Source organism: Crassostrea angulata, chromosome 7, assembly GCF_025612915.1.
Source record: "Crassostrea angulata isolate pt1a10 chromosome 7, ASM2561291v2, whole genome shotgun sequence".
Lineage (NCBI taxonomy): Eukaryota > Metazoa > Mollusca > Bivalvia > Ostreida > Ostreidae > Magallana > Magallana angulata.
In genome coordinates, this window is record NC_069117.1 from 38402752 (window position 1) to 38415061 (window position 12310).

A 12310-nucleotide genomic window follows, 5' to 3' on the forward strand; every position below is an offset into this window, starting at 1 on the left:
ATAGAGATATCACAGAAATAATTGTTTATATATGTACTTTTTAAAATATTTAAAGCGATATGAGCTGCAATTATCATGCTGAATTTTTTTTTCCCGAAAATGTTATTTAGAATATTTTCTACTAAAATGGCAATAAATATAATATGGTTTTTAAATTTATGTAAGCCATATTTTTATGGGAAAAGCCGTTAAAAAGCATTAATTTAAGCAAAATTTAATTATTGTCGCCCTGTACAAAAATTGATCTGCTATTTATTCTTAAGAAGAGAAATCTTTCTTCTGACAAAAATTAATGATTTTTCAAATCTTATTTTATCATAACAGTTTACGTTTCATGCAGACTTATCATAATAGCAGGTTTTTGCAACAACAAAAAAAAATTCCAAAAAATACAGCTCATATTACTTTAACTGATGGATTTTTATCCTCAGTATTTAATGAACACAAAAAATCATTTAGTAATGGTATCTAGAAAATAAAATACACGGGAACAAAATGAAACGGTTTTTTAAAATGAAATAAAAAACTTTATAGAAGACGAATTTAATTTTATTTTTTGTTTGTCCATATTTTCTGTTTGTTCAGTTTACATAAAATACCTTAGTGATCGCGTGTGTTATGTCTGATATATCTTTAAAACTTCCAATAATAAATAATTGTGGCAATTTGTACATTAGTGTTTTTTTCCCAAAGAAAATCTAGTTATCTACATTATTTGTTCATATTTTACAAAGTACGTACGTATAAAACAAAAATACTTTTCGCTAAAATAGAATGACAAGACAGAAAATCTGAAATCTGAAAAAAGTAAAAATATCAGGCACTGAATGTAATAAGATGTTAATTGCAAAAATATAACACAGAAAATACTAATTCGACGAACATATCAATGCACGCTTCAAGGTATTTTAAACAATTTATTTTATATTACTATATTTCATAAAACACCATAAAGATAATACGTGTATATATCTAACATCGTGAACATTTCGTATTACGTTTAGATACGACTTATTCAAAATTGTTACAAAAAAAAACAAACCCCTAACTTTAATTTTAAGAATTGCGAAGTAAAAAATTAGGGAGATGGAACATGTCTCCTCAAAGATACAAATGTACATCCATTGAGATTGCAAAAACATGTCATTGTTTAAAACTGATACTCGCTTTAAACTTTTGATCCCTTTTACTCAAAGCAGATTTATCTGCTGTCGAAAACTTAGATATTTTCCTTAATAAATTTGGCAGACACAAAGTCTTGATTCTCATAAAAGTACGAGCGGATTAAGATGGAGTACGCCGTTCAATCATTGTCAATATTGGACAATTCCAGATAAAACTATCCCGGATAACATTGTTGTTAATAGAAATGTGAAATTACCCTGACCTAAAAACCCACATACATACATGTATATTGTCCACGTGTCGAATGTCTGGATATTGGACCAATTTTGAACCGAGGTTTTTTTTCTTTTGGTGTCACAATCAGGCCCCCAAAAAAATTCAATACACGTATATCTTATAATGATATTTATATGATTTTGGTAACACAATATATACCTTCTCACAAATTGCACATCATACATCTGAACTAATTGAGTCCGGAAAAAGAATATTACATTTTACAAAAAATTCCTATATAAAATATTTCTTTTTATAATTTCACATTTTTAAAAATCATATCATATGGCCCACCTCCTTCAAGGCCTGAATACATAGGTTGACCTATTATATCTGTTACGTTCAAGGACATGAGTAGCGAAACCAAGATTTCTAATATCAACAAATACGGTTGATAAAATGCATGTCAGGGCTCTTTAGTTATAAAAAGGGCCACTGACCGATTTTTAAACCGATCGGTCAAAGTAGAGAAAATCGCGTTATATAAATAAGAAATATCCAAATTCAAGTAACCAAATATAAAAAATGGTAAAATTATACAATCATAACCTTGAGAGTCAAGTTAATCAGGTTAAAAATCAATGAGTCAAATAACAGTAATTACATGTACAAGGTAAGAGACTTGCGGAAGAAAATGCCGTAATATTATTTTGGTTGTGTAACCGAAATCTGAAGGTAAATTTCTATATTATACTTAGGTTAAATTAAACCGTTACAGTTTATTTATACTAACCTACCATGCATTAGTCACAGTTGAGGTTTTGGGGGTTTTGTTTGAGTAGAAATCTGAGAACATTAAAGTTACCACAAAATAGCATTCGTTAGAAGAATCATATTTTTATAAGGTTGATCTGATCACATGCATTTCCCCTACAATAAAAGCAGGAAAGCTGAGATAAATTGGAAGCATTAGAGTTTTGTTACGGTAGAATTCTAGTAGTTGAGTTACAGTAGAAGTATAGCCATCGAGTTACAGTAAAAGTATATAGCTGTCAATTTAGAGAATATCAGTGAAGTCACGGTTGACGTCTAGCAATCAAGTAACATGTAGATATAGCAGTCGAGTTACAACTGAAGTCTAACAGTCAAGTTACAGTAGACGTCTAACTGTCAAGTTACAGTAGAAGTCTAGAGGTCAAGTAACAGTATAACAGTCGAGTTACAGTAGCAGTCTAGGAGTCGAGTTAAAGTAGAAGTCTAGCAGTCGAGTTACATTAGAAGTCTAGCAGTCAAGTTACAGTTTAACAGTCGAGTTACAGTAAAAGTTAAGTAGTCGAGTTACAGTAGAAGTCTAGCAGTGGAGTTACTGTAAAAGTCTAGCAGTCGAGTTAAAGTAAGTGTCTAGCAGTCAAGTTACAGTATAACTGTCTAGTTACAGTAGAATTCTAGCAGTCGAATTACAGTAGAAGTCTAGCAGTCAAGTTTAGGTAGAAGTCTAGAAGTCAAGTTAAAGTATAACAGCCGAGTTACAGTAGAAGTCTAGCAGTCGAGTTACAGTTTAACAGTCAGGTTACAGTATAACATTTGAGTTACGGTAGAAGTCTTGCAGTCGAGTTAAAGTATAACAGTCAAGTTACAGTCTAGCAGTCGAGGTACAGTTGAAGTCTATCAGTCGAGTTATAGTTGAAGTCTAGCAGTTAAGGTACAGTATAACAGTCGAGTTACAGTAGATGTCTACCAGTTGAGTTACAGCAGAAGTCTATCAGTCGAATAACAGTGTAACAGTAGAGTTACAGTTGAAGTCTAGCAGTCGAGTTACAGTTGAAGTCTAGAAGACATGTTAGAGTATAATAGTCGAGTTACAGTAAAAGTCTAGCAGTCGATTACATGTACAGTAGAAGTTTAGAATAGTATATGTATACGTATGGATGTCTAAAAGCACATCAGCCAAATTACATTAGATGTCTTGTGGTCGAATCACAGTAGAAATGTATTCGTCTGGCTAAAGTAGAGTTCTAGCCATCTAGTTACAGCAGAAGTCTAGCCATCTAGTTACAGCAGAAGTCTAGCCATCGATTTACAGCAGAAGTCTAGCCATCGAGTTACAGCAGAAGTCTAGCCATCTAGTTACAGCAGAAGTCTAGCCATCGATTTACAGCAGAAGTCTAGCCATCGAGTTACAGCAAAAGTCTAGCCATCAATTTACAGCAGAAGTCTAGCAATCGATTTACAGCAGAAGTCTAGCCATCGATTTACAGCAGAAGTCTAGCCATCGATTTACAGTGGAAGTCTTGCCATCGATTTACAACAGAAGTCTAGCCATCGATTTACAGCAGAAGTCTAGCCATCTAGTTACAGCAGAAGTCTAGCCATCGATTTACAGCAGAAGTCTAGCCATCGAGTTACAGCAGAAGTCTAGCCATCTAGTTACAGCAGAAGTCTAGCCATCGATTTACAGCAGAAGTCTAGCCATCGAGTTACAGCAAAAGTCTAGCCATCAATTTACAGCAGAAGTCTAGCAATTGATTTACAGCAGAAGTCTAGCCATCGATTTACAGTGGAAGTCTTGCCATCGATTTACAGCAGTAGTCTAGCCATCGATTTACAACAGAAGTCTAGCCATCGATTTACAGCAGAAGTCTAGCCATCGAGTTACAGCAGAAGTCTAGCAATCGATTTACAGTAGAATTCTCTAATAGATGAATTACAATTTAGAGCCGAGTAATATTAGATTTTTATTTACCAGTTAGACACAACAGCAGTTTGAAAGTCATACTACAGTAAAAAGTCAAAAACTCAAGTTACAGTAAACTTTTCATTTGTTGAAAGCTATTGAAGTGTTTAAATGGATTCGTTTACATCTTCCAGTTAACGACATGGATTAAATTTGTAACGTATAGTATTAAATAGTATAGTATAATAATGAATCCATCCATAACGTAGGGGCTCAATCAGGGTTTGCCTAACTATACGAAATGAAAATAATGTAAAAATCCCATTAATTTAATATTCAATCATGCATTTGTTAAAAACTATATAAATATAAGTAATAAAGAACCATCCTTTTAATATTATGGGATGATCAATATACGGTCTTGGCGTGTTCAAGTCCCCTTCGAACTTTATTGGATTTGATCACGTTTCGACCATTATGATCACGTGATAATACTCAAAGATTGATTCCTTATTCCTTAAAAACATGTATCAACAAACTTAGTTTTAACAATTAATCAATTTCATACTGCAAGGACACATTGTCACTTATCAACCGAAGAATGTCTTATATTGAATGGAAAGTCTTAAAGTTCTTTTTTCTTTCTTCTTAATTGTAAAATAAAGGTTTTGTAATGCCCATGTGACTATGAATGAATGAGTTAGTGATAACAAACTAGCTGACATTCTTGTACTGTCTGTTTGTTTTAATCTATCGAACATTTTACATCCACACGGAAAAAGCTGGCGCGAGAGAGTATATATCTAGAGCCAGGAGCTTACCCAAACCTATAAAAGGTGAAGGAGCAGACGACAACGGGACAGTGACGCAGCATGACGGGAAAATGAAACGCTCTTATTTTGTTCTTTGTGTATGGATGACCCTGTTGGCCCATGCATATGTAGGGGGTATGTATTTGGTTTTAATATCAATATACATTCGATTTAAATTTTTTATCTTTAAGTATAAAAAAACTACATTAAAAATCACGTGACAAAATCTGTTCAAATTATTTTGTCATTTTGATAATTAAAAATTTGGTTTTTTTTTTTTAAGGAACTGTTACAAAAGAAAGTGATCGAAGTCTGATGACATTCAGGCAATGTCTTGATAAATGTGTGTCCAAAAATTACCATGGGGATTCTCCTAGCACTGTTTGCTCCTTTGGGCGCTCGGCGACATTTAGACAGTCTTGGGACGGGGCACCTGTGAGAGTTAACCCCTCGGCCGCTGCGCCGATCTACGGTCAGATGGCGAGTTATGACGAAAGATTTCCCGCAGGTGACGTCAGAAGAACGTCAAAGACTTTATCTAGAGTGATTCGTGGAATAGTAAGAGACAGGAGGAAAGACTCTAGCTCTGAAACCTCAAGTCGTGAAGATTACGTGAACATTTGTTACAACTGTATCTCCGGGACGTGTCGACCCTACATCTTCTTTGGTAAGAGACATGTGCATTCTGCATCACTGAAATATATTGATATAATATATATGAATTTGCTTTGCTTTGAGTTTGCTTTAATTTGGAAAACCGCCATGATTTTTTAAATTCTGGTTAAAAATATATTTTATTTACAAAAAATACATAGCTGTACCTAAAACATCTTCGCTAGCCAATGGTTTTCGGTCCACTTTGCTCCCCATATTTATGTTTATGGGGAGCAAAGTGGACCGAAAACCCTTGGCTAGCGAAGATATACCTAAAAATATATATTAAACTCTAGAGAAATTTGAATAACATTAAAATCATTTTGAAGATAAATGAAAGAATAAAATTAAGCTAATTATTATGAATTATATACCCCTATTGTGTTATAATTAAATTATACTAAATAAATTTTCAGCGATAAAGTCTTCAGCTTGAATTAAAGATATTGCATATCGCTTTTATTATTTTGTGACGTTGCTTGCTTCATATTATTTACTGGTAAACCAGTTTATTAATTTTAAGGACTATTGATGTTAAACGACATTTCCCTATCAATGCCCACCCCCAGTTTTTTTAACATAAAAAAACAATAGCGTATAGATATTAATTTTCATAACACAAACGATAACATTAAAAGTTAACGAAAGAACAGCTAATATACTTGTAGCATGCGTTACGGAATCTGAATCGGGTTCGTTCGCTGCAGGTGTCGAAATATGGTATTCAGTTATTAATTATTCGATATGGTTAAAAAAACAACTGTCTTTAGATTTACAAAGGGTTTTAAAAATGGCTAAAGTTCATTTTGACTTGTAATATGCATTGGTAAATTAATTCTTTCTTTGTATGTTACTTTATGACTTTAAAAAGGTACATTGGAGAACGGTTTACCCAGAATAATTTTTCTTTCAACTTTCACATTATGCATAAAAAATTGCAGTGTTGCATTGAATTTGTAAGTTATATGTAAGTTACTGAACATAGCTCAAACCCTATACAAGAAGAAATTGTATACTTCATTTCTGGCATAAAGCGTGGCTCAAAGAGAAAAGAAGAATCTTCTTGCTGCCTAAACATTTATAAGCATTTTCATTCTACTTTTGTGAATTTGATTCCTTTCCTTTAATTGTAGGTTAGCACCCTCCATGTAACCTATCATCCAAGCCGGCAGTGCTGTCGATTCAGCCAATCAAAGACCAGTACTGCTATTATTATATGTACATCCAATAAAAGACCAGTGTTGTTATAATAACATCCAATCAAAGGTTTACTACAACGCTGATGATTATCCAATCAAATACACCCGGCATTCACTAAATGTTTTCCATTGTTATCTGCCAAACTTTCATTGTGTTTTTAAGACTTGGTTTTTTTTTTTATATAAATATTATGTATTATTTAAACATGTTATCAAAATAAAATATTACAAACAATCATGGTGTTTAGTATTTGATCTCATCTCAAAACAGTTACTAGGCCGCTACTCTTCATTAGCTAAATGTGTAATCCAAAGTTTATAAAAAACCGAGGAATGCATTTTGGGGGAAAAAAATCAAATTTTTTTTAAAAACAAAATAAATATGTCGAGATATTATAAGTATTATAATATGCTGGGCGGTAACGAGAATATCGTTGACGTTCACCGTCAACCGAGGCATATTTTAACAAAAGGAAATACAAAATTATTGAAAAAATTTCTCAAATAATAAGAGATGCGGTGAAACGTTAAAATAGCGTATATGATGTTTTATTTATTTAAAGGTATGCTCTTAAGTAAAGAAAAAACAACAACAATAAAAAACAACAACATAACGTTTTTTTTTTTATTCAAGCAATGCATTCATACATTTATGCATTAAAGGAACTACTTTCAAACGCAATAATTTACGATGATGTTGATGATAGCTAAAGAATGGACTTAGGCAAAAAGTTCATGTTTAACGTAACAGAGGAAGTCTGATTCGTGGCACAGTAAAAGTCTGCGAGTCATGTTACACCAAACGTATGCGAGTCATGTTACAGTAGAAGTCTCTGAGTCATCTTATAGACGTCTACGGGTCATTTTAGAGCAGAAGTATGCTAGTCATGTTACAGTTGATGTCTATAGGTCATTTTAAAGCAGAGGTAAGTCATGTATCATGAACGGTAGAAGTCGTTAATCATGTTACAGTAAAAGTTTGTAAGTCATGTTTCAGTAAAAGTATGTGTGTCATTTTACAGTAGAACTTTGTTACAGCAGAAATCTGTGAGTCATGTTACAGTAGACGTCTGTTACAGTAGAAATCTGTGAGTCATGTTACAGTAGATGTCTGTTACAGTAGAAATCTGTGAGTCATGTTACAGTAGATGTCTGTTACAGTAGAAGTCTTTGAGTTATGTTACAGTAGAAGTCTAATAAAGTAGAAATCTATGAGTCATGTTACAGTAGAGGTCTATGAATTATGTTACAGTTAAGTCTAATACAGTAGAAATCTGTGAGTCATGTCACAGAAGAAGTCTGTTACAGTAAAATATATGTTAGTCATGTCACAGTAGAAGTCTGTAACAGTAAAAATCTTTGGATCATATTACAGTAGAGTCTATAAGTCATGTAACAATAGAATCTGTAAGTCATTTAACAGTAGAAGTCTGTTACAGTAGAAATATGTGAGTCGTGTTACAGTACACGTCTTAGAGTGGAGAAAATAATAACTTAAAGATTGTACGAGGTTTGCTAAATAAATACATTTGCTATACTTATAGGATAACGAGGAAAGATACCATTGAACAATGAATGTAAAGACCCCGTAGAAGACCGAGAGCTTAATCATAGGAGAATAACAAATTTAAAGTGCCAGTTATAGTTAAAATATAAAAATGAAATTCAAATCATAGTAATCAAAGTAGGGTCTGGACGTCATCTGCTGACTATATAAGGTAACGACAATATCTTAAAAGTAACATTTCCGCAATTATGAAGCGAGATATTTTTAGCTGTAAAAATGTTACAATAACAGAGTGAAAATCAAGTCACAAAGACGTCTGAGAATCAGTTACAGTTGGTGTCTGGAATTTTGGATATAGTCCAAGATGATAGTCTATTAATAGTAGAAGAGAGTTTGGTCACAGTGGGAGTTTTGGAGCTCGGCAACAGTAGAAATATAAATATATTTAAACTGGGGGTTTTCATACAAGATAAAAGTGTATTAAATACTGTTACTATTGTAAAACAAATCATAAAAATTTGCAAGGTGATTCTAAAAGGAAGTTGACAAACAACTCCTTCATTTTAGGTAGAAGTGTAAACTAAGGTCATATTCGAATTTGATACTCAAATTACAATTAACGATATAGTTATAAATTATATCATTGGTTCCTATAAGAAACAAGATAGAGAGACGAGTATATAACATAAGATGATCATATACCAGTCACAATTGAAGTCTCTAGCCATGAGACTGTAAAAATCTGCCACAGAAATTCTAAAATTTTTATAGAAAGAATCAAAGGGTTTTAACACATCTCCTTATTTACATGCATAAATCTTTTTAACAATTTATACTTTCCGTTTTGTAAAAATGCACATATCTTATCAACTGAGGAATGTCTGACTTTGGACGGATAAGTTGGGAGGTTTTTAAATGTGCACGTGACAACGAATGACCAATAAATGAGTTAGGAGATTTTTTATCTATTCGAACATATATTTTTTTTACAATAAGAAACAAAGGTGACACAAGGAAGTATCTAGAGCTAGGAGCTTAACGTTACCCAAACCTATAAGAGGTGAAGGAGCAGACGACAACGGGACAGTGACGCGCAGCATGACGGGAAAATGAAACACTCTTATTTTGTTCTATTTTGTGTATGGATGACCTTATTAGGCATTGCACATGCAGAACGCGAACGCGAAGGTTTGTATTTGAATAGATATGTTTTTTGATAGTTACTGCTACATCTTTTGAATGTAGATAAATTTTCAATTTATTGACATATTTATGTAAAATATAATAATTAAACAAGAGACATTTATTAGTTTCATTTAGTCATATGGGCATTTTCATTTCATAGCTTTGTTTTTGCTTTGAAGGAACGGTTCCGAACAAACAGAATCGAAGTCAGATGACATTTAGAGAATGTCTTGAAAAATGTGTGGCCAAAAATTACCACGGAACCATTCCGAGCCCTGTCTGCTCCTTTCGCCGCGAGGCGACAATTGAACAGACTAGGGACGGGGCCCCTGTGAAAGTAAACCCTGCGTCCGCTGTGCCGATTTACGGTCAGATGGCAAGTTATGGCGAACTATTTCCCGCTGATGACGTCAGAAGAACGTCAAGGACTTCATCGCGAGTGATTCGCAGGATTAAACGAGAGAGAATAAAAGACCCAAGCTCTAAAACCACCAGTCATGAGGAGTACACAATAATTTGTCGCACATGTATCTCCGTTACTTGCTTTCCATTCATCCTTCATGATACATGTAAGTAATCGATAATCGATATCGCAAGGGAATATTCAGGAGGCAGCTGAATAGTGAATGAATTACCCATTACTTTAATAAATGTTATGTATGATTTCTTTAACCATAAGCTTTTCTGGAGTCAAGGAAAAATTCAGATACTTTAGCTTTAAAATCTAATCATTTTCTTTTATAGCTTTATAAAGAGTTCTTCTCAAAGAGAATGATAGTCTAAAATTGCCAAGGCCATTCAGCTCTTAGACGTTTCAAGTTTTTGTATTTATACTGAATCTCTGGAATTAATTTACATTGACGTTATGAGCTTGTTTTGTCAATTTATTTCAATTAATTCTTTTCGAAATTTTAATATTTAAAAAACTTTGTACTAAACTATCGTGTTTTTTTTTTAATATCCAAATCGTTGTTTTTTCTCCCTTTTTTTTTTTTATAACACCAGCTTTAGGTGATAGTTTTTGTACAGTGAAAATAAAGTTATCATGCATAAACTTTCGACCCGCTGACAATATCATGTATCAAGTCCAAGTTTCCATAACATTTTGCTTAATTTTGTTAATTTAATTCATAAACATCTTAATATTCAATCTTCACGCATTCACTAGAATGAAAACGAAGTATTTTTTAAGAAATACTCTATAGAAATTTTAAAAATCTAGCCGACAGGCTTTGCATACCACACCATAGTACTTGGAATATAATGTTAGAAAATTTGTGAAAGTTTTTCGGAGAAATTCCCATTAGACAAGCGATGTCAATTTCTCGGAATGGCGTGTTCAATAAGAAATTGTGCACTTTACCCCTTATATATCGATTTAAACTATTCTTTACTTGTAGGTAAATGTATGTATTAAAGAAATGGAAAAAAGTGACAAAAACAGTTACTTAGCACAGACTTTTAATGTATGCTTGAATTCGCAAACATCAAAAGAAAAATTCCTAAACTATGGCGCAATTTTTCCTATTATCTGTACAGTAAAACTCGGTTATAGCGAAGTCCTAAGGACCAATGGATTTACTTCGTTATCTCCGTTATGTCTGTACATTTGTACTAGCATGTGTATGCTACTTTTTATTGAATTTGATTCTCTTTATTAGTTGTAGGTTAAAACGCCCATGTACTTCATCATCTAGAAACCACTCAATGATGCATCCAATCAAAGACCAATAACTTCCATCAAATCAAAGATCGGTACTGTTATAATTTCATCCAATCGAAGACCAGTATTACGCTGTTGGGTATCTAATCGAATACATCTGCGCGCATCCACTCATTTAATTTGTTATTTGCCAACCTCTCATTGTGTTTTTTATAAACTTAGGTTTTGTGTTTTTGAAATGTAAATTATCTAAAACGTGTTAATAGAATAAAATATTATAAACAATAATTATAGTGTGAAGTTTGTTTTCTAAATGTTTTAACTTATTCTAAATTGAAGTACATTTCTGATACCAACAAGACGATAGGATATACACAAAAATATACCCTAAAAAGAATAAACTTTAACAATAAGTGTATATGTCTTTGCCTGATTCCAGCGATATATAAATATTTTGATATTTAACTCAGTGCCTCAAACATTTATTTCTAATCCACTTTTTAAAAAGAAACACTTTTCGAAGCCTTAAATTGAATTGAATGAACACGTATGTATTTACAATTATATGATCATAAATAGTAAGGTTTTATACTGATTAAATATGACCAATTCCGTTTCCATAGTGTACATTACACAAGAGTGCCTTCGACTAAAAAAATACTTGCGTTACTTGCAAATCTCTCTCTCTCTCTCTCTCTCTCTCTCTCTCTCTCTCTCTCCACCAAATTAGCTAAAAAAACACGACCGTACTGGTAATACCAAATACCGTAGTCTGTCTTAAAACAGTCTACGTATCTGAAATTTGATGATGAAAACATTAATATCATATTCATTAACGATCTTTTTATATGATTAATATAAGACCGCCCTTTTCATTCTGGGGTGATATTAGTGACATCGACTCTACCAGGTGCCGGCTGGTATTTGTTATCTGGGGTCAAATCAAATCTGATCTACGTACACATGCTCTTATATATGTCAGTCACTGGTTTAAAAGTAAATTATCGGACAGAACATACGACAGAGTATATACGGCCAATTATACTAATTCTGATGGGTCATACGATTTTCCCTACTTGAACAAAAGTCAACTACAAATTGAACCATTGACATATAAAAAAAGCATGTATGTTTGAATTATTAATGAAAACTAAAACTGTTAAAATTGTTAAAGTTGTATCAGTGATTAACTTGTTTTAAACAATAAAGACAATCCGAGATATGTGCAACATACGCTCTCACATTTCATTAAGGAGGCTGTGTAGTCAACTAATT

The 12310-nt window shown here is 32.8% G+C and overlaps 2 protein-coding genes across 2 annotated transcripts; both read left to right on the forward strand.

The window, feature by feature from the left end:
• Window positions 1-4806: 4806 nt before the first annotated feature.
• Window positions 4807-6918, forward strand: LOC128193020 (uncharacterized). Its single transcript, XM_052866188.1, has 3 exons — window positions 4807-4962; window positions 5111-5494; window positions 6615-6918. The coding sequence occupies exons 1-3, from the start codon at window positions 4899-4901 to the stop codon at window positions 6617-6619; spliced, it is 453 nt and encodes a 150-aa protein (XP_052722148.1). The 5' UTR covers window positions 4807-4898; the 3' UTR covers window positions 6620-6918.
• A 2259-nt stretch (window positions 6919-9177) lies between these two features.
• On the forward strand, window positions 9178-11323 carry LOC128193019 (uncharacterized). Its single transcript, XM_052866187.1, has 3 exons — window positions 9178-9375; window positions 9552-9941; window positions 11034-11323. The coding sequence occupies exons 1-3, from the start codon at window positions 9297-9299 to the stop codon at window positions 11042-11044; spliced, it is 480 nt and encodes a 159-aa protein (XP_052722147.1). The 5' UTR covers window positions 9178-9296; the 3' UTR covers window positions 11045-11323.
• The last annotated feature ends 987 nt before the right edge of the window (window positions 11324-12310 follow it).